General features: G+C 42.7%; 1 protein-coding gene across 1 annotated transcript in view; it reads right to left on the bottom strand.

The window, feature by feature from the left end:
* The window catches only part of prkcg (protein kinase C gamma), a 68,152-nt gene extending 46,519 nt beyond the window's left edge, over positions 1 to 21,633 (bottom strand). Inside the window, exon 1 of the mRNA XM_008118445.3 lies at positions 20,944 to 21,633. Within this exon, the coding sequence (XP_008116652.1) occupies positions 20,944 to 21,110 (167 nt within the window). The 5' untranslated portion in view covers positions 21,111 to 21,633. The remainder of the gene's footprint in view (positions 1 to 20,943) is intronic.
* Positions 21,634 to 23,622: the final 1,989 nt, after the last annotated feature.

Raw genomic sequence — 23,622 nt, 5'->3', positions numbered from 1 at the left:
CACTCCATATGGTTCAGGACTTCGGGATTTAATTAAAAATGCACAGAAGGAATAAGCTAGTCAAGCAGGTTATGACAGGAAGAATGCAGAATGCTGAAGGAAGAAGGGAAGAAATCAAGAAGCTAGACGAGAGAGCTGTAAATATCCCTGCTGTGCAATAAACAAACATAGCCACATTTTATCTCGTGCTGGATTTTAAATTATATGTTGTTGTTTTGCAGGGGGAGAGATGGCAATCTCAGCTGGCAAGTGGAAGTGCAGTAAATGTAATTTTGAAATAAGTAAAAACTCAGTATGTCAGGCTAGGGTGAACGTTGGTATTTAGGATTCCTGGACTCTCGGGAGTGAAAGAAGAACGAGGTCTTGAACGGACAATTTGCAGCAGATCCATCCAAAACAAAAGCAAGTGAGTCCTGAGAAAACTAGGATTGTCAAAGTGAAAACCTGAGAGGGCTCATCTGCCCTTAAAGGTTGTGTAGACAAGGGAATTCCATCAGGTATTACTTGTTATCTAGTTGAAATTCCTTCTTCTATTCAACGACTGAAAGTACAGGAGCCTCTCCAGTTTTCAGTCGGGCGAATCTAATTTTCTGCTGTTACCTCCTGCCATGTAACATTGCTCACTGAGAGACTGCACATACATGAGTCCAATTAGGGAGAAAGTGGTAGGAAATCAAGCACCACCTATACTCCAGAGTCCTTCCATATTACACAAATATAGCACTAAGATTCTAGTTTAATTGCCATGGCAACATCCTATGGAATCTTGGAATTTACAGTTTAGGGTGGAGCATTAAGTACTCAGCCAAAAATCTCCAATGCCTCGTCAAACTATTTAATGGCTAGTTCATGCATCTAGCCATAGGGGAGAAGCATAACACTTGGATACTCCAAACATCCCATACTGAGCAGATCTGGATCTCACTGAGATTTATATGGCCTCCTTGTACACATACAGGTTGAACATCCCTTATACCAGGCATGGGCAAACTTCAGCCCTCCAGGTGTTTTGGACTACAACTCCCACAATTCCTAACAGCCAATAGGCTGTTAGGAATTGTGGGAGTTGTAGTCCAAAACACCTGGAGGGCCAAAGTTTGCCCATGCCTGCCTTATACAGAATTCCAAAATCTAAAATACTCCAAAATCCAAAATTGTCCTCATGGGCGACTGAGATAGTAACACTTTTGCTAACAGATGGTTCAATGCACACACATTTTGTTATTAAAAATATTGTTCTTCAGGCTATCTATAATGTGCACATGAAACATTAGTGCTTAAACTTGTGTCCCATCTCTAAGAGACGTGTATCTCATTTTATACATATATGCAAATATTCCAAAATCCGAAATGCAAGTGACACTTCTGGTCCCAAGCATTTCAGATTAGGGATACTCAACCTGCCCATATTTCCTTGTGGAACTGAATAGATCAAATAATACATACTACGCTTACAAATGTTATACTGCATTTACAGTTATTGCATGCTGTTATTTGCAAGTGTCATATGTTATATTTAGGAGCCCCCAATGGCACAGCGGGTTAAACTGCTAAGCTGCGAAACTTGCTGACTGAAAGGTCCGCAGTTCAAATATGGGTTGCACAGTGAGCCCCCGCTGTTAGCCCCAGCTAACATGCAAATGTGAGTAGATCAATAGGTACTGCTCCAGCAGGAAGGTAATAGTACTCCATGGAGATGTCTACAGACAATGCTGGCAATTCGGCTTACAAATGACCACCAACCCCCAGAGTCAGACACAACTAGATTTAATGTCAGGGGAAAACCTTTACCTTAATGTTATATTTAAATTTCATTTATTTACGCTGCTGGTCACCCTCATATGTTCAGGCCACCCCAAGTCAAAATTTCTGATTGTAGGATTGGGTTAATTTACCCAACAAAACTCTAAAAAGAAACCCTTTTTTGGGTAAAGAACTGGAAGGAGATAACTCATGTTTATCCCCATGACTGTGGACAAGAAAGATTAGTTTAAATACATGCTGCATCAAGTAGAATTGCTGAGCGCTTATACTTGAGAGAGACAGTCTCTTCTCAGATCTAAATACAGTGAGAAAAATCAACCCAGAGTTTGTGGGGAGACATTTTTTTAAAAGTGAAAGAAAAACAGGGCCCCATTCTATCAGGTTTAATAAATGTTTGGAAAGGCGTGAAAAGGAAGATGCTGAAAACATACGTACATTCATTCCGCTTTCTCTTGAGGAAAGAAAAACTAGTGGGGGAGGCACGACAGAGAAAAAGAAAAAGGTGGTTTATCTGTTTCTGGCTGGTATTTATTGTCTTTATTTTTTTCCCTAGAGATACCAACCTATGTCTTTGAGCTTCCTCGTCCCTTTATGTTCCAGGACTGGATCAAAGCTACACTGCAGCTTAGCAGCTTTTCAAATGGGAGGACAAAGACGGAGCAGGAGGAGGGCAGGAAGGATGCTGAGATATAGCCCAGAATTGTAGGCTTTGAATTCTCTGCAAAGAACAGAGGAAAGATGCAGACCCTCGGCAGGGTTGCCAACTTCTCTTTTCCTGTCAGAGCCACTTTAACTTTCACAGCTAGGTGCTTCATGACAGGAGAACATCTGGCAGCCGCTGCTTTTCCATCCGCTGCTTTTCTTCCCACAGAGAAGCAATGTAGGCACAGGGATTCAAGATCACTTAAATGATGATTAACAAGGCTGAATGCTGTTCCCTTCCCAATTCCTTTTTTGCAATTCTTAATTCCTTATTTGACATAAAAGCGGAGATGATGACTGAGTGAGGATCTGGGGATTAAACAGAGTTACATTCCAAAATAAGATTTGGGCGCACACACCCATCACATATTCATATGAAAGGAAGGCTATCTTCTATAACTGGAATGGGAAGCATTCCTGATGCTGCTGAAATGCAACTCCCATCATGCCGCACCAGTATTCCCAACTGTGAGTACTGTTGCCAGGTTTTCAAACTAGCAAGGTTGAAATTAATGGCAGGCAGGATTGACCATCAGAAACCAAGTGGGGCAATGATATTGGAAAAGGAACATCTACCCTGTTTCCCTGAAATTCAGGGGTCCCCAAACTTTTAAAACTGGGGGCCAGTTCATAATCCCTCAGACCGTTGGAGGGCCAGACTATAGTTGGCCAGCGAGCATTAATAATAATACTAATAATAATAATCCCAACACCCTTCTGCCTTTGTGGACCAAAAGCACAAGCAAAGCACCCCTGACAGATGGCCACCTAGTCTCAATGTTAATAACAATAATAATAATAACAACAACAACAATAATAAAGAGGGTTGGAAGAGACCCCTTGGGCCATTTAGCCCAACCCCCTTCTGCCTTTGTGCTGTGGGGGCCGGATAAATGGCTTCGATGGGCCGCATGTGGGCCGCGGGCTGTAGTTTGGGGACCCCTGTATTAAATTTTGCTCCAAAAGATGTGCTAGGGTTTATTTTCAGAAGATGTCTTATTTTCCAAAATGTCTTTTTAAATGAACTGTACTTAGGGTTTCCTTTTGAAGTAGGGCTTATATTTCGAGCATCCTTACAAATGTTGAAAAAATCATGGTAGGGCTGTGTATTATCAAAGGCTTTAATAATAATAATAATTATTATTATTATTATTATTATTATTATTATTATTATTATTATTTTATTTTTATATCCCGCCTCCATCTCCGCGAAGGGACTTGGGGCGGCTTTCATGGGGACAAACTCAACATCAACATAGGTTAAAACACAATCTATGAATTAAAACAATATGACAAATATAAAAAGACATAAAGCACATCAAATGCTTTAAAACGTAGACATAAAATACATTCATGGCTGGAATCACTGGGTTGTTGTGAGTCTTTCGGGCTGTATGGCCATGTTCCAAAAACTTCTGGAACGTGGCCATACAGCCTGAAAGACTCACAGCAACCCATGTTAGGGCTTATTCTCGGGATAGGTCTTATTTTCAGGAGAACAGGGTAGCAGAACTTAAAGCTGCCCTGGGGCACACATTGGACTTTTAAAATGGTGTATTCTGTAAACGTCTGACACAGAGAGGTCAAAGAGGCAACATAGTACTAACATTCCAGGATCCAGAGGTGAGATGCAAATTCTGGTCCTTATTACATACTCTCAATGAAGATCGAGTACTTGAACTAAAACAGCATCTTCTTTACAGAACAAGTGGGAAAAGCCCACCCAGAAATGGAAACTGGAGTGGTAGGAGATGGAGGAATTGTTGTCACAGCACCTCGTCCTTTGTTACATACCCAAAAACCTTCCAGCTCCAACAAGAACATAAGATCAGACGCATGGGACATCGAAGGAACATGATGGATGGAGCACATCTGGGCAGTCCTAAACATGGATGTGCCATCAGATTTTTCCCCAGAAACTTGGAAGGTTGCCACTGTGAGCACAGGGGAAATTGGGAAATTAATGACAGGAATAACCCTCAGCATTTTCAATCATCCACTAGAAACTTCAGTTGACTAGATAAAAAGCAAAAAGGGCTGAAAATAGTCTCCTGGAATGTGGCTGGCGGGAAAACAAATGGCAAATAAGGAATTTATTGGATCTCTTCAGAAATTTGACATAATCTGCCTGCAAGAGATCTGGACGCATGCACTCAACCCCCCATTTCTACACGGCTATAAAGCATTTAGTCAACCAGCCATAAAGTTAGCAAATTTGGGCTCTTCCTGAATACCAAATGAAAATATTGATTTCCATGAACTTAGCCAACTGTGCAACACAGTGTCCATTTCCATACATTATGTAATACAAAAATGTAATGAAGGACCCCACCACAAAATATGGAATTTTTTTCAGCCTGTATAAAGGGGAAAGTTTTCCAACTTTTGAATAGGGGACACTTCTTACAATAAGAGATACTTGTCAGATACTGAGAAACCCTTGGCTAAAGGGCATGCCTTATGATAACCTTGGCAACCATAATGGTGAGGGATGCTAGGATTTGCAGTGCAGTAACATCTCAAGGGCTTCATAATTCCCTAAAAGTTTCTACAAACTGCAAGCACTCTTCAATGTGCTTCTCTTACCTGTCACATTAAAGACATAAAGATCAGGTAGTTAATGATAATGGAGTGTAAACAGGGTAGGCAGGCACATCATTTGGTAAGGCCCCATAGTTTTTTGCAGAATTCTTTGTTTCTTATCATTGCAATTGTAAGGTGATAATGGAAACTCGCTTAATACACATGGAGTTTTGGGTAAGTTTTAACAGCAATTTCTGGAAGAGTGTCCCCTCTGATAGGAAACAAGATTTGGGAGAACATATAGCTTATGCTGGTGTGTGTGTGTCTGTGTGTGGTACTGTTTTTGGTTTTTTTACTATAATGCCCAGAATTCCTCAACCATGTCAATGCTGTGTAGGATAATAGCATCCCTCAGAAAGGCTAGTATTTCCAGCCTTGAGTCTCAAATCTGCTTTGGGTCTCAATCCAGTGAGAAAAGCAGGGTTGTTGTTAAAGGTAAAGGTTTCCCCTGACGTTAAGTCCAGTCATGACTGACTCTGAGGGTTGGTGCTCATCTCCATTTCTAGGCCGAAGAGCCGGCCTTGTCCATGGACATCTCCAAGGTCATGTGGCTGGCATGACTGCATGGAGCGCCGTTACCTTCCCGCCAGAGCGGTACCTATTGATCTACTCATATTTGCATGTTTTCGAACTGCTAGGTTGGCAGGAGCTGGGGCTAACAGCGGGCGCTCATTCTGCTCCCGGGATTTGAACCTGGGACCTTTTGGTCCGCAAGTTCAGCAGCTCAGCGCTTTAACACACTGTGCCACCAGGGGCCCTGGGTTGTTATTATTGTTGTTGTTATTGTTACTGTTATTATTTAAAGCTCAGGTCTATATTCAAAATTAATAAGAGCTTTGGAGACCACTGAAAAAGCTGGGAAGCACAAAAAAGGAACTGGAAAATGTTAGTCTCACACTTACTGATATCATCATGAATTGAAAAACTTCACCCTTCAGGAAAAAGGAGGATTCATGTGGATTTGATATAATTTCCTCCTATCATGATTGCTTAGTCGTCTTCTTTTTAAAAATGGGAGCAGGTGTGTGTAAGGAGGTAGAAGAAGTGCATTTCTGTATTTCCAGATCTACATGTTGCCAGATGTGTGCCTCACATTTGAATTTTGCTGGAGTGTACATAATCTTGGGAAACAGTGTTAAAATAAATGGGGATGTGGAGAGGGGGTCTCATTGGTCTGCTTGCTTCTACCAGCAGCTTGCTCTGAAGCAAGATGAGAGCATTTCTCTCCGTGCCTTGAAAGGTTTCCCTTGCTTGTGATGTCTGAAGATCAAACCACATACTCTTCAACATTTCAAAGGCGAAAACTGGAACACATGTGGCCAAGCAACATCACAGGAGGCTACGATGGCAGAAGTTATTAATGAGGAAAACCACACACAAGGCTGGAGAGACTGCAGCAGTTTGCTTTTGCCCAAGCTGACTGGGGCCCCTTCCACACAGCTGAATAAAATCCCACATTTTCTGCTTTGAACTGGAATATATGGCAGTGTGGACTCAGATAATCCAGTTCAAAGCAGATATTGTGGGATTTTCTGCCTTGATATTCTAGGTTATATGGTGTGTGGAAGGGCCCTGGGATGTCAAACACTCTCTCCCCTCCTTCCCCATTTTAAAAGAAGCTGAAAAAATGACATTACAATACATTTATGCATGACCCATACTTTCCCATCGTCCCAATTTGGCAGGTACAGCCCAATTAATACTCAGTCATCCACTTCTGTCTCGTCCGCCTACCTTCTCCTTTCATACTTGGTTATCTTCAATTGCTGCAACCTGAGATCAAAGTACTAAGATAGTTTGCACTCAAATAATTCAACAGCGGGAGATAGGAGAGGTGGTATGAAATCTTGCCCAGGGAAAAGCAGACTGACCAATTTGGTCTGGCTGGTGTGTTTTGGCTCTGCCCATCTTGACCACACCCTGATGTTGTCTGGCCACAGCTGTCCTGGATTTCTGCTGCAAAATGTTGGAGGATATGATGTCCTGTGTCTCAACTGAAACTACCTATGAACCAGGCACCCTTTTAGCAGTGCTGGCTTCTGCTTAGCAACGGCTTTGCATTTTGATTCATTCTGCAAATTCAGGCACAGCTGCCCTGGACCCCAGGGAGTTTATATTTACATCTAGGGTTCTGCAGCTTGCTTCTGGTATAGGGAAAAGGCCTTCTATTAATTTAATTGTGCTCTCGGTGCCCACTTGGACTTTGACCATGGCCTTTAGAACGACTTGCTAGGCCATCATTGGTACAAATGCAAGACTGAGGGTACATTACACTGTAGAATAGGCATTGGAAAACTTGGGCCCTCCAGGTGTTTTAGATTTCAACTCCCACAATTCCTCACAGCCGGTAGGCTGTTAGGAATTGTGAGAGTTGAAGTCCAAAACACTTGGTGGGCCTAAATTTGCCTATAGCTGCTGTAGAATTAATGCAATTTGATGCCACTTTAATTGTCATGGCTCAATGCTATGGGATCGTGGGAGCTGTAGTTTTATAAGGTCTTCAACATTTTCTGCCTGAGAGGAGTCTCACCAGACAACAAATCCCAGAGTTCCGCAGCATTCGGCCATAGTGGTTAAAGTGGTGTTAAAATTCATTAATTCTACAGTGTAGCTCAGTGGTTCTCAACATGTGGTCCGTGGACCACCAGTGGTCCACAAGAACTAAACTATAGTCTGCGGCCTAACCGTTACCACATCGTTGCAACGAGAGCGACTGGTTTCGCGAAACCCTCTTATAGTGCCGAGACAATGGGGATGTCAGGAGGGGAGAAGCAGACTACCCACAAATGGTGTGAAAACAACTGACTGCTGCTTCTCCTCCTCCTCCCTCCCCCAGAGCAGAGCCATTTCATGTGATGCCTGGAAGTGGGGGTGCCTTGGTGTCTTCATTTTTAGGTCTGTTCCTGGAGTCATTTGGGATGCTGATTTAGAAAATTGCATTGGACAGATCACATCAGCTCTAGATTATTAAATATGGTTTTCAGTGGGTGAGCAGATGGCAACTACTCTGTGGCGTATGTTCTGTATCAGAAACTAGAGCTGATGTGGTCTATCCAATGCAATTTTCTGAATTAGCACCCAAAATAACCAAACCTAAAAGTTGACCAAAAACTGATTCGTAACCCTTTTGGTACTAATGTTGGAGAGTGGTTCCTGGTCAAAGTGGTCCCTGGTCAAAAAAAGGTTGGGAACTACTGGCGTAGATGCACCTTGAGACTCATGTCAGGCTGATCCAGTTTATTTGAAGAACCATATCTTTCCACCTGAGCCTGCCAAGGATTTAAGACAGGCATGTGCAAATTTTAGCCCTCCAGGCTGTTAGGAATTGTGGAAGTTGAAGTCCAAAACACCCAGAGGGCTGAAGTTTGCCCATGCCTGATCTAAGGTATGCAGAGAAGGCAATTCTTACCACCTTCAAGGCATGTTTTGTGGGAATATGTTTGCCTCTGTGACATTTCTAGGGATGATAGGATGGCTCCTTCTTTACTGTCTTCATAGCTGCAGGTCGAGACCTTTCTACTCCAAGTTTTGGGAACTAATTTTTAAGTAGAGAAGGCATTGTGGTGCTGTATTAGTTTTAATTGTAATTTTAAAGGTGTATAGGTGGTTCCCTTGATCCATGTCTATAGGCTCTAACATGACTCTATGGGCCAGAAATCTTTCATTTCAAGAGAGTTTGCTATTATCCATGTTTTTAGGAATCCACGTAAATTCTGAGAACATATCCCTTGTGGATACACAAATATAAATACTCTATATTTTTCATAGTTTTCACTTGATTGTTAGTTTAATACTATTTTAATCTCACTGTTTTCAGCTACATCTCCTTTTATTGTAATTGTATACTTTTTGTAGGCTGATTTGTCCATGTTTGTGAGAAATATGGGATATAAATAAAGTGATGGATGTATAGATTTGAGGTGCACAATAGGGAAGCGAAAACCTGTCAGTTTCTCAGTTTCCCACTGACATTCTCAGATTCAAGACTACAGCATGATAATGTACATTTTCCAAATGTCTGTATTTTTAACATCAGCACAGGTTTTTGTCTCTTTGAGTCACATTTTCCCCTCTCCAACACAATCTAGCAAATATACTAGGTTTCTGAGTCTAGATACACTCTGTTGGCAGTCTAACAAAGTGCAGAATGGGCATTTTGATAGAGAAATAAAATGGTTGAGAGACACTTCATTTCGGTGCCACTTCTAATACACACAGGAGTCTCTCATTTTGTTTTCTAGTGTGCTGTTTCTACATTGGGCTGCCCTTCAAAACGGCTCAGGAGCATCAGCTAGTGCATAATGCAACAGACTTGCTCATTATCTGGCAGGAGTCGGGAAGAGAGTGATTCACTCCGGTGCATGGACCCATGTGTAGTGACTTTGGATTTACTTGCAAGACCAATTCACAGCAGTAGTTCTGGATCATCATGCTTGGCTGCGGAAGCATCATCCACCATATATGCCCTTCCACCTGTTATCTTAAGATCAAAAAGAAATCTGGAATAAAGGTTTCATATTTGGTTCAATAAGACTTCCAAGGCTGGGTCAAGCCAGTGTGTGGTAACTCAGATTCTATCTTTCCAAGAAAAAATGAGCCAGCCGTTCCTCTTTGTTTCCGACTGAACCTGCTTCTCTTTTCTCTAACCTCTACCAAACCGTTTTTCTTTTTGTAATCCAGTCTTATGCATTTGTACTTGAAATAAGCCCCACAAAAGACAGTCAGCCTCATTTCTAAGACTATAATCTTAGTCATCATCGCAGGAACGGCAGTTGTTCTTCCTCTGCAGCTGAACTTCACTGAATCATAAGAATTGGAAGAGACCATAAGCTCCACCTGGTCCAACCTCATGTAGGAACACATAACTAAAGCACTCTTGAGAGTCAGTCATCCAACTTCTATTTTAAAAGCCTCCAAAAAGGACAGTCCACTATCCTGCAAGACAGTAAGTTCTTCTTAACATTTAGGTGGGAATCTCATCTCTATTCATTTGTGTTCTAATCTTTTGATCAGCAGAAAACAAGCTCACCCCCACCTTCCACATGACATCAGACGTTTGTAAATATAGTTGGTTAATTACTAACAGAGGATTTTATTTGTTTTTTAAAAAAAACAGTTTATTTTCCCATTTATCCTGTGTAACTAGAATAATTGCCTCTTACTTATTTTTCTATAGGGAGCTGTGGTGGCACAGTGAGTTAAATCCGTCGTGCCAGCTGAACTGCTGACCTGAAGGTTGGGTTGTTGACCAGAAGGTTGCCGGTTTGAATCTGTGAAACAGGGTGAGCTCCCGTCTGTCAGCTCTAGCTTGCAAGGACATGATAGAAACCTCCCAGAAGGATGGTAACACATCCGGGCATCCCCTGGGCAACTTCTCTGTAGATGGTCAATTCTCTCACCAGAAGCAACTTGTAGTATGTTCTCAAGTCATTTCTGACAGGATAAAAAAGTTGTGTTTTTTTAAATATATATATATAGTAAGAGCATCATATCTATGGGGATACATTCCAAGCTGGTCCACAGTTACCTGAAACCATGGATATGACCAAACACCATAAAATTATCTGACCACTCCCAACATACCATAAGACTTAGAAATTCCCCAAGAGATATGTTGTCTAGGAATGTACTTTCAACATAACTCTATAACAACTGTGAGAAACATACCATAAAATTCTCTGGTGACCTAGCACTTTTTTCCCAGACACAAATAAGAGACCACAAATATGGGTTCTGTGGTTACAGGAGATCTTTTTATAGAGATAAAGTGGAATAGAAATCATAATCATCCCACTACAATGTTGCCCTGTGTAATAATAATAATAATAATAATAATAATAATAATAATAATAATAACAGCTTTATTATTTTATCCCGCCACCATCTCTCCAAAGGGCTTACACAAGGCATAAGGTGCCCAAAAAGCAGAACACGAAATAAAACACAATATAAAATAAAATTGAATAAAACATATAAGCGTGTAAACAACATAAAACTCAGAATAAAACAGCCCTCATCTGTCAATGGCAGTAGCTAATGTAAACATGTCCAGGCAGTCTGCAATGGGGCAAAGGAATGCAGAGCTGTAACCATGGGACGAGGGCGTGGCATAAAGTGCAAGGCTGCATAACAAAGGGACTAGGCATTCTCAAAAGCTCGGTTGAATAGCCAGGTCTTCAAGTCCCTACAAAAGGAGAGCAGTGTATGGGCTTGTCTAATCTCCCTGGGGAGGGTGTTCCAAAGCCAGGGGGGCACCACTGAGAAGGCCCTCTCCTTCATCCCCACCAACCGCACTTGAGACGGTGGTGGGACTGAGAGGAGAGCCTCCCCGGCCAGTCTTAGAGCCTGTGCCAGTCCATGGGGTTGATGCGGTCACGAAGATAGGCAGGACTGAACCGTTTAGGGCTCTGTAGGTAATAATCTGCACTTTGAATTGGGACCGGAAACTTATTGGCAGCCAATAGAGCTACTTTAATAGGAGCATTGTGTGCTCCCTATAGCTAGTTCCAGTTAGTAGCCTGGCTGCCGATATTTGCACCAACTGCAATTTCCAAGCCATCTTCAAAGGCATCCTCACGTAGAGTGCATTGCAGTAATCCAGTCGAGATGTAACTAAGGCGTGGACCCCCTTGGCCAAATCAGGCATTTTAAGGTACGGTTGCAGCTGACTCACAAACTATAATTGTGCGAAGGCTCTCTCAGCCACCAGTGACACCTGAGCTTCAAGCATCAACACTGAGTCCAGGAGGACTGCCAGACTGTCCTCAGGGGGAGTGTAACCCTGTCAAGCACAGGTAGTCAACCTATACCCCGATCGGCCTCATGAGGCTCCTTCTTTGGAGGCTTTTAAGCAGAGGCTGGATGGCCATCTGTCAAGGGTGCTTTGAATGCGATTTCCTGCTTCTTGGCGGGGGTTGGACTGGATGGCCCATGAGGTCTCTTCCAACTCTACTATTCTATGATTCTATGATTGACCAGGAGGACCTCTGGCTTGTCTGAATTAAGCTTCAGCTTGTTAGCCCTCATCCAATCCATCAAAGCTGCCAGGCACTGGTCCAGGATCCGGGGGGCTTCCTTGGAATTCGGTGGAAAGTAGTAGTAGAGTTGTGTGTCATCTGCGTACAGATGGCACTGAACTCCAAAACTCCAGATAACCTCACCCAGCGGTTTCATGTAGATATTGAACAGCATGGGGGATAGAATGGAACCTTGCAGGACCCCACCAGTTAATGGCCAGGGGTCCAAGCAGGTGTCCTCTAGCTTCACCAACTGGGTGTGATCCACCAGGAGGGAGCGGAACCACTGCAGTGCAATGCCCCCAAGGCCCATTCCGGAGAGCCGCTCCAGAAGGATACCATTGTTGATGGTATCAGAAGCCCTGAGATATCCAAGAGAACAAATAAGGACACACTCCCACTATCTAGCTCTCTGAGGAGGTCATCAACCAAGGTGACCAAAGCCATCTCCGTTCCGTGACCAGGTCTAAAACCAGACTGTAATGGATCAAGATAATCGGTTTCATCCATGAAACCCTGGAGTTGAGAAGCAACCAGTTCACCCTACTGTCGCCTCCCACAGTATAAGAGAGCTGTAAAAGGCAGAACTGGAGCATTCCTCTGAGATCTTACTCCAATAACTATTAAAATTTCAGTTATCTTACAAAAGAGGTGACTTCCTCCTTTTTAAACTACAGTTGTGATGCAATCTAGTTGCTGTTGTTGAGGTGTGCCTTCAAATCATTTCCAACTTATGCTAACCCAAATGGGAACATTCCATAGGGTTTTCTTGACAAGATTTGTTCAGAGCAGATTTGCCACTGCCTTCCTCCAAGACTGAGATAATGTAACTTGTCAACATCACCCAGCGGGTTTCCATGGTCAAATGTTGGCCTCCTAGTCTTCCACTCAAAACACTATCACTTTCTTTCTGGTTATATCTTCATGACTGGGAAAAGGGAGCTAGAAGTCCCAGAGCCAGAGATAAGCACCGCCTCCAGAGCCGGAAATGAAAGAAGAAGTCTTTGCCTTTGTCAGTGTTTGTGTGTCTCATTGTATGTGATTGTAACAAGGCATGGAATGTTTTCCCGTGTCTGCTTTATATACTGTCATCTGCTCTGAGTCCTTTCGAGGAGAAGGATGAAATATAAAGTATTATTATCATATTATTATTATTATTCGTAATATTTATTATTATTCATAATAATAATAATAAGTTTACTTCCATTAACTAGCCTATGGAAATAACTGTAAAAACAACAAAATAAATATCAGGTTGAGATATGATGTCTGTGCAGCAGACCCTGACAGACACATCCCCAATGGGGAATAGAAATGTCATGAGGGTTAGTTATTATAAAGACTCTGGTGCCCTCTGAGTCACAAACAGAGATGAGGGGTTTAGCAAATTTTGTCTCCGCCTGACAGTAAAGCCTGATGCTGTGGGGGTTGCTGGTGCCAACGCTCCAGGTTTTACCACAAGCTGACACACAGCTGCCTTTTCATGTGACTTCAAACAGAGTTTGACACTCCTTCCAACAGCCTTTCTCCCCACCATACTGGATTATTCCTTGGAAAGAGTCTTTATTTGTTGTTTGCTTGCTTGTCCAAACAGTACCATTAACCATTTTTCACCTACACGGTCACAAAAACAACAGTTGCAACAGAGGTTGCTTTATCAAATCTAAACTCGAAGAAGAGAGAGGAAGGAACAACGTTAGCCAAGGGGACAACACGTACAATACGGAAATACGTCTGTACTGGACATGACACAGGACATCACAAGTGTGATCTGATTTTTACAGTTTTAACAGCAAATACACTGAGGATGAGTTTTGAATCGAGACAGCAGTGCAGGAGTGGACATTTAGCCAATGAAAATTGCCATCTCTCCTTTGTCTTATAGAGTAAGATACTGTTATTTCTAAGATTTGCTTCTTGGGGAAAATTGAAACTTTGAAAGGATGGTTTTAATTAGGCAACATGACACACGGATCCTCCAGTATTTTGGATATGAAAACTGGAAAGTGTAGCCATGCAATAAGGAAGAACACACGTTCTATGAGATGCCACAGCAGTTTGCTTTTGCCTAAGCCTAATTAGTTGGAAAGAGTAATATGACACAGTGGGTCATTCACTGGTCCTTAAGCCAATTTATTTCACAAGGCTGTTATGAAGATGAAGACAGTGACATGTGTGAGAAAGGAGGAGAAAGCAATTTAAAACAAAATACAAATGAATGCATAGACACAGCACATACCCATAATGTAAGGAACAAGCAAGCAGGATTGTTACTCCAGTAAGTTAATGGTCATCCTGCATTCCAAGATCCATCTATATGTGGACAAACCTGTCACCAATCCCTGAAATACCAAACTAAGGTGGTTCATATGAAAACTTTGTAACAAAAACACCCCTTCCACCATGGAAAATGCAAGGGGTAAGAATCAGTAGGTGGAATAACCCCATAAAATTTGCAGAAATACCCTTTTCCTTTAAAAAAAAACTCAGAAAGAAAGAAGTAAACATTGCAATGAGGACAGAACATGATTCAGTAGCAACCAAATATCTGTTGACAGGGAGGGAAAGCAGGAGGAGGAGAAGAATAGGGAGGGAACATCCTGGACAATCTCATGGCTGACTGACTCGGATACTGAATTTCTCCACGCAGCAACAAATTGTTGCTGAACCTCCTTATATTATTGAGATTCTGTGTGAAACCAACCTGTTTCCTCTCTGCTTTTTCTCAAAAATATAGATTCAAAGAGGAGGATTCTCCTTTCCCCAGCAACCAGCCAGAAACCCCTGAGAAGTTCACAAACCGAACAGTAATTGGTGTGTTTTGTCAACTATTATGTTGCAGTTGGTTCCTTATTTTCAATTCCTTGTATGTCTTTCTTCAGGTGAGAACTACCTCTGTACTGAAAGTAACTTTCACAGCTCAGACCAATCAAGAGATCCATCCTCCTTCAAGATGGGGGTCTAAGCTCTTGTTAAACCCATCTATGCTCAGTGCTCACATCCATATCTTTGGGCACAGCATTCTCTGGATATTTGTGTTTTATCTACCAGAGTATTATTTATTAGCATCAATAGTGTTAGCATCCAATTCTAATCGGCAGGGACAATTAAAGACATTTTGCTGCCGGACCAAAAAATGACAAATGGAGCCTCCTGCCCCCAGTTGAAGGTGGTGCATAATAAGGAAGGATGCCTGGTTTAACTTGACATCCAAGGGAGAAAATCCCTCCAGTGCCTCTACCTAGAAGTACAAACACAATAGTAATAAATTAATAATCTGGTTCCCTTTTGTGTTACATAACATCAGCTGCCCTATTCTACTAGCAGTAGGTAAGACCAGCCCTGTTAATGGGGCATTCCTGTGGGGAAGGGAATGGTACATCCTGACCTGGAATGAAGATGCCCAGAGGCAGCCCCGAGACATTTGGCTGCCTGAGATGAAAGACAAGATGGTGTCCTTTTCAATCTATATAGCAGCCAAGCAGTTGTTAAATCTTAATTCAGTATTGTCTTCCACCACACCTGAGGAAAGTCAGCTATTTTGAACAGTGTATAGCTGGCTATGTAGTCCACACTGTTCTGTCCTGCAAAGGCATCACTGCCACTCCTGACAAGCAGAATCTGACACCAACACTGCCCGTTTCACGTTCTGGCATCGTAGTAAAAGCAGAAGGGACAAACAATTCCCCATCATATTAAAGCCTGAGCTATATTTCATTTGGCTTTGAAATAGTCTGTGTTTGTTTACATTCTCAGATTCCAGAACTCCACAACACTCTTGAATCTTTTATTCCTTATTCTGGCTGATTTTTGTTCACTTGTTTGTGAGCCAGTGTGGTGCAGTGGTTTGAGCACTGGATGAGGATTTAAGAGACCAGAGTTTGAAACCCTATTTGTTGAGTGACTAAGGGCAAGAAATATTCTCTCCGATTCAGAGAAAAGACAGTAGCAAACCTCTTCTGAATAAATCTTGCCAAGCATAGGGTCATCATAAGTCAGACTTAAAGGCATTTTGCACTGAAGTCAAAGAAGACAGGTCTCTACTGTAAGGAGATTAAAGTCTAAATTTTGACACAGAGAGGGAGGGTGGTGATTAGGGTGCAAATAAGCACTGGATTTTAGTTGCATGTTTAAAGGCAAACAAATTGTGACCCGCCAGATGTTGCTGGAATCTTCTAGGGCTCATCAGTCCCAGTAAACAAAATCTGGAGAATCATAGATTCCTTGCCCTTTAAATGAAGCTTAGTTTTAGGAGGGGAAGTAGTTACGGGGTTGTGCCATAGACATCATGGAAAATAGGAGGTTTTGGAAGAGAATTGAAAGAGATAAGGAAGGCATCATCAAACAGGTGTTAGGAGGAAAGCTCTTGATCTAACAAAAAGGTAACCAATGAATGGTTGAAAGTAGTGGAGCTGGAGGAACCAATAGTCAAGGGAAGCATACATACAGGTATAAAGTAATTAAGAGGGAACTAAGCAATTAGGAAACTGTAACCAAAAAATTCTTCCCTCCTTGAGCTCTTATGTTCTCTGCTCAGGCTCAAAGGAAACACAATTATGTTCATAATAATTTATCCACTCCAAATACTTGAAAAATGTTGTTAGAGTATCCTCAGAACTGAAGGTTTGCCACCTCCTGCAGTAGGATTTTTATAGATTGGTTCATGCTTCGGGATCTCTGCTCATAATAAGCAGAAAAATGTGTTATGAGTCGGGTTTCTTGCTTGTTCTTTGAGATGGCGAAATTGTGTGTCGGATCAAATTTCCATCACTCCTACTGCCTTCGGGAATGGGTCGGAGAAGAATATATTTGAGAAAAAGAGCTTGTGGAGGCAGCAAACAGGAACCCTCAAATATGGTATCAGAAGAGAGGGCAAGAAAGGCAGAGGTGGGGAGGGAGGGGGAGAGATCATAATAATGGTCCGTTCTTTAGAAGTAGAAGGCATCGTGTTATTATTTCGTGAGCGTCACACCCACCATGAAAACTGAAATTGCCATGGAGCAACATACAAAGCTGCAAATACTATTAGGAAATAGGGATCTATATTCCAACAATGCATTTATTACGTCGAATATATTTTTAAAATGACAAGATACAGTAGAGTCTCGCTTAGCCAACATAAACAGGCCGGCAGAACGTTGGATAAGAAAAAATGTTGGATAATAAGGAGGGATTAAGGAAAAGCCTATTAAACATCAAATTACATTATGATTTTACAAAATAAGCACTAAAACATGTTTTACAACAAATCAACAGAAAAAACAGTTCAATACATGGTAATATTATGTAGTAATTATTGTATTTATGAATTTAGCACCAAAACATCACAATATATTGAAAGCATTGACTACTAAAAGGCAGACTGTATTGGATAATACAGAACGTTGGATAAGCAAAGGTTGGATAAGCGAGATTCTACTGTATATACATTGTCCTATGATTTCAGTTGACCTCTACATTTTCTCCATGGATGCTTTGAATGGAGAGATAGTCAACCATTTGGCAGGTCACAAACACAGCAAATCTACCACATAGCATGCCTCTTGGCCTCAGAATGAGGCACTGTAGGACAAAAGTCCTAAATTTGGGATAATTGGGAACAAAAAAACCTTGAACAGAAAGTCATGACCAAGGACATCTCTTTAGATGAGCTGAACGTATATCTAGACATCAGAGTGACAATTCTAAAGAGATAAATACGTGCCATCAATAACATTTTTCTTAAAAACTTAGATTTTAATAAATGATAAGAATCAGGGATTCAAGGGGTGATTGCTAAATAAATTCAGGGCCATTTCTAATGTGTAGTTCGGCATCTTGGGCACTGCAGCACCTGTTATAAAAAGCAAGTGAGTTTGTTTTGTCATATCTCCATGCCTCCCTTCGGCACACCCCCATCATCACATTGTTCCCACAAAAGTTCTAATGCTTTCCACAGCTGAATCACCAAAAATGTGATGAATTATCCAGAACTAGGCATCTTATGCAAATACAATGAATTTGCATAACATATTCTGACACACTTCATCCCCAATTACAGAATTTCCTTTCCTGGCATCAGAGATTTTACTAAAGGGACAGGATACAACATACAATACATGGCATTAGGATAGAAACAAAACAATCATGGGGACAAATATAGGATGATAGTGCAAGGCAGGGGATCCTTTGGTCTTCCTTCACTTTCCAAGTTCCTTGTTTGGGGCTTCTGGCTGTTGATCCAAAATACCAGGCAGGCCAAAACTTGAGATTGACAGGTATAGGGTAGTGAATTATGAGAAAGAAGCTTTCATAAGGATGATAGATTGATAAACCTACAGGACTATAGGAAATTTGGGTTTTGGGTTACAGAATATAGAAAGGGAGGAGGACAGACAGGGAGGTAAAGGATTTTTTTTTTTTGTGTCAGGAGCAACTTGAGAAACTGCAAGGCGCTTCTGGTGTGAGAGAATTGACCATCTGCAAGGACATTGCCCAGGAGACACCTGGGTGTTTTGATGTTTTTACCATCCTTGTGGGGGGCTTCTTTCATGTCCATGCATTGAGCTGGAGCTGATAGAGGGAGCTCATCCGTGCTCTCCCCGGGTTGGATTCAAACCAGCAACCTTCAGATCAGCAACCCAACCTTCAAGTCAGCAGTCCTGCTGGCACAAGGGTTTAACCCACTGCGCCATCAGGGGCTCCAGTTAAAGGATGACAAGACTAGGACAGTTAAGGGTTATATTCTTAGGATTATAGGGTAGCAACCTATTATCTCTTGAGCTTCAGAGAAATAGATTAAAATAACAGGATTATACTATGTCGGTAGAGGTGATATTAGAGAAACTCTTAATACAGTCGTTACTTTGCATGTACAAAATCCTCAGTTTGAACCCTGGCACCATCAGTAAGGGGGCAAAGTAAGGACAAATCAACCATACCGAGCCCCTCAGGGTTAAGAAAGAGGGCAGAACTTGCCACTGGATATTTTTTTAAATTGTGCTATTGTCTTGCCCCATTCACAGGAGATGTTATATGTGGTCCAAGAAACATACATTTGCAACCTTCCCTAGAATTCACACATACTGTTCCATCTTTTTCATTATTACAAAACATCTGAAAAGGTGGGGAAGACATTGCCTTTGGACCAATAAGACCAGGAGCTTTGAAACACCTAGAGAGAATCTGATGGTCAGCTCAGGATGGGCAGTCAGTAAACACATCTGGGCTAAAACTACCTAAAGCCTTCAGCCAGAAGCATTTAATTACCATCAAACCCCGCATACTTTTGCATCATTCATTTTGTGTTTTGTTTTCACCAGGAAACATGCTTTTGCATCATTCATTTTGTATACTTTTTCATCATTCATTTTGCAGTTACAGAGAAGAGGGACATTCCTCCACTAGAAATCCTACAAAGCACCACTCTGGTTTGAAAGAATTCAGCAAGCATGGCTCAAGACTATGTTCACAGCTATAAGAAACTTACTTTTAAAAAAACATTTTTCAAAATAAAAACCCTATTGAGATTCTCAAGATGTTGAATTCTGTTCCGAACCAGCTGTGTATCGACTCACAGAACATAGACAGGCAGATTTGAGTATACATAAGGCAGTTCTCAATACAGACATGGCCCATTGGGTTGTTGAAGTGCGGAAGCAGATTGAGAATCCCTTAGCTGAAATGCTTGGGACCAGAAGTGATTGGGATTTTAGATTTTAGAAGACCTGTATTTGTTTATATGTATGTAATGAGATATTTTAAGAGTCAGGACCTTATACACATAAGAATGAAGGTAATTTTATACATAATATTTTTAAGAACTTGATGCATAAAACAAAGTCTGCAGACAGTGAAATATTAGAAAGCAAAGGCTGTGTTCTCTTGACATTAAGTCTAGACATGTCCGATTCTGGGGATTGGTCTTATCTCCATTTCTAAGAGAAAGAACCTGCGTTGTTCATAGACACCTCCTAGGTCATGCATGGAGCGCCGTTACCTTCCTGCCAGAGCAGTACCTATTTATCTACTCACATTTGCATTGTCACAAACTGCTAGATTGGCAGAAGCGGGGACTAACAGCAGGAACTCACCCCACTCCCTGGATTCGAACTGCCAACCTTTTGGTCAGCAAGTTCAGCAGCTCAGCGGTTTAACCCGCTGTGCCAACAGGGGCTCCCAAGCAGTACTTATTGATCTAGTCACCTTTGCATGTTTCTGAACTGCAGCTGGGACTAACAGCAGGAGCTCACCCTGCTCCCTGGATTTGAACCGCCAACCTTTCGGTAAGCAAGTTCATGAGCTCAGTGGTTTAACCTGCTGCACACCCGGGGGCTTCTAAGCGGTACCTATTGATCTACTCACATGTCTATGTTATCGAACAGCTAGGTTGGCAGTAGCTAGGGGTAACAGTGGGAACTCACCCCACTCCCTGGATTCAAGCCACCAACCTTTTGATCAGCAAGTTCAGCAGCTCAGTGGTTTAACCCGCTGCAGTACCTATTGATCTACTCACATTTCTATATTATCGAACTGGTAGATTGGCAGAAGCTGGGGCTAACAGTGGGAGCTCATCCCGTTCCCTGGATTTGAACTGTGGACCTTTCGTTCAGCAAGTTCAGCAGCTCAGTGGTTTAATCTACTGCGCCACCCGGGGGCTTCTAAAGTTGCTACTATATCAAACAATTTGGGAGTTTTGGATAATTTCACGTCCCACTATCTCAGCCACCCATGTGGAGAATTTTGGGCAATTTCTGGACAATTTCAGAATTCTGGATAAGGGATGCTCAGCCTGTATAAACATTAAAAGGCGATAAAGTCAAAGGTTGGGGGAAGGGAGGGAGGCGAGGGTTTCCGTGGGAAGCAGTACAAGTGGCATGCCAGGAGGAATAAGTCTCACCAGATGAAGTCCGTGCAGTGGCTGCAGAAGGTGGGCTGCTTGAAGAAGCGGGCGGTGAATTTGTGGCTCTTCACCTCGTGGATGACCTTCTGGCGCAGGGCCCCCTTCCGGCAGAAGAGCGGCTTGGTCAAGCACTCGGTCTCAGTCGGGGAGCTCAGCAGAGCCATGGTGGTGGTGGAGGCGCCCAAGTGCCCCAAAGGCCCAGGAAAGGAAACCAAGAAGCGGGATTCAGAGGGAGGAAGGGATGGGAAGAGGAGGGAGGAAAGAGTGGTCAAAGAGAAGGAAAGGGTGAGGAATGGATGGATGGATGGAAGGCAGGTGGGAAAAAAGAGAGAGGGACGGATGGGAGAAGGAAGCCAGAGAAAGGTGGATGGGAGTGGAAAGGATTAAGAGGAAGGCAGAGGAGATGGAGGAAGAACAAGGTGTGGATGGATTGGAATGGATGGATAGATGGATGAGGCGGCGGTGAGAGGAGGGAGGAGGGAAAGAACCGAACGAGGAAGGTGAGGAGAAGAGGGAAAGAGCAGATGGCAGGGAAAGGAGAGGAGAGGCAGGTGGGGAGCTGAGCCGCAGCTTCGCGGGCTGAGAGCGCGGAGGAAGGAACGAGAGCGACAAACAGGTTGTGGGCTTGGGCTGAGCGGAGATTTGGAGGGGGAGGAAGAGGAGGAGGAGGAGGAGGAGGAGGAGGAGTCGACGCTTGAATGGCTGGGAACCAGGAGGCACCTCTTCTCTAGAACCACCGGCGCCAAAGCCCTTTTTCCGGGTTGCTGTGAGTTTTCCGGGCTGTATGACTATCCTTTCCTGACGTTTCGCCCACATCTATAACAGGCATCCTTTGAAGTTGTGAGGTCTGTTAGAAACTAGGCAAGTGGGGTTTATATATCTGTGGAAGGGTCCAGGGTGGGGAAAGGAATTCTTGTCTGTTGAATTGAATGTTTCAATTAATCACCTTGATTTGCACTGAAAAGTCTTGCAGCTTCAAAGCCTGGCTGATTCCTGCCTGGGGGAATGCTTTGTTGGGAAGTGTTAGCTGCCAGGCTATTCAGTGCTAATCAAGCTGGCCAGTGGCAACATTCACACTTGCCTCAAAGAGACAAGAGTCCTTTCTCCCACCCTGGACTTCCCACAGATATATAAACTCCACTGCCTAGTTTCCAGCAGACTTCACATCCTCTGAGGATGCCTGCCTTTTCTTTTCTTATATTCCACCACTCTTTCAGAGAATCTGTGCATCCTTTTTGCCAGCATCCCGACCAATATCACCCAGCCCCAGCTGCATTTCTCCTTTGTCTTCCCAAAAACAAGGGAAAGAAACACCAGACAAGAAACCAGTTAACACCTCCCAACAAAGGATTCCCCCCAGGCAGTAAGCAACCAGACTGTGAAACTGAAAGACTATTTAATTCTAATCAAGGTGGCCAATTTAAACATTCACACCTGCCTCAAACAGACAAGAGTTCTTTCTCCCACCCTGGACTTTCCACAGATATATATATATATATATATATAAACCCCACTTGCCTAGTTTCCAACAGACCTCACAACCTCTGAGGATGCCTGCCATAGGTGCAGGTGAAACCCCAGGAGAGAATGCTTCTGGGACATGGCCGTACAGTCCGGAAAACTAACAGCAATCCAGTGATTCTGGCCATGAAAGCTTTCAACACCAGCAGAGAAGTTTGAAGTCCAGGATTTTTCTTTCATGGCAGGAGCAACTTGAGAAACTGCAAGTCACTTCTGGTGTGAGAGAACTGGCCGTCTGTAAGGACGTTGCCCTGGACACGCCTGGATGTTTTGGTGTTTTACCATCCTTGTGCAAGGCTTCTCTCATGTCCCAAAGTACAGGATGAGCTTCCCTTATCCGGAATTCCAAAATACTCCCAAATCCAACATTGACCAAATGGGTGGCACTGGCTGGGATTATGACACCTTTGATTCCCGATGGTTTCATGTACCCAAACTTTGTTTCATGCACAACATTGTTACACATAGTCTGAATACAATTACCTTCAGACTAAGGTGGATATGAAACATACATGATTTGGAAATGTCTTGTAGATGTGGACTTGGGTCCCACTGTCAAGATATCTCACTGTTGAAAATACGAATACAGTATTCCAAAATCCAAAGCTGTTCTGATCTCAAGCATTTCAGATAAACAATATTTAACTTGTATTGTCAAAGGCTTTCATGGCTGGGATCACTGGGTTGCTGTGAGTTTTCTGGGCTGTGTGACCATGTTTCAGAAGCATTCTCTCCTGACGTTTTGCCCACATCTATGGCAGGCATCCTCAGAGGTTGTGAGGTCTGTTGGAAAACTAGGCAAGTGCGATGTATATATCTGTCGAAGGCCCAGGGTGAGAGAAAGAACTCTTGTCTGAGGCAAGTGTGAATGAGGCAATTGACCATCTTAATTAGCATTGAATTAGCATTCAAAACCTGCCTGCTTTCTGCCTGCGGGAATCCTTTGTTCGGAGATGTTAGCTGGCCCTGATTGTTTCCTGTCTGGAATTCCCCTGTTTTCTGAATGTTGTCTTTATTTACTGTCCTGATTTTAGAGTTTTTTAAGACTGGAAGCCTGATTTTGTTCATTTGCATGGTTTCCTTCTTTCTGTTGAGATTGTCCACATGCTTGTGGATTTCTATGGCTTCTATGTAGTCTGACATGGTGGTTGTTAG

This window comes from Anolis carolinensis, chromosome 6, assembly GCF_035594765.1.
Source record: "Anolis carolinensis isolate JA03-04 chromosome 6, rAnoCar3.1.pri, whole genome shotgun sequence".
Taxonomy (NCBI): Eukaryota; Metazoa; Chordata; class Lepidosauria; order Squamata; family Dactyloidae; genus Anolis; species Anolis carolinensis.
The sequence above is the reverse complement of the archived record's forward strand: the minus strand, read 5'-3'. Positions and strand labels throughout refer to the sequence as shown.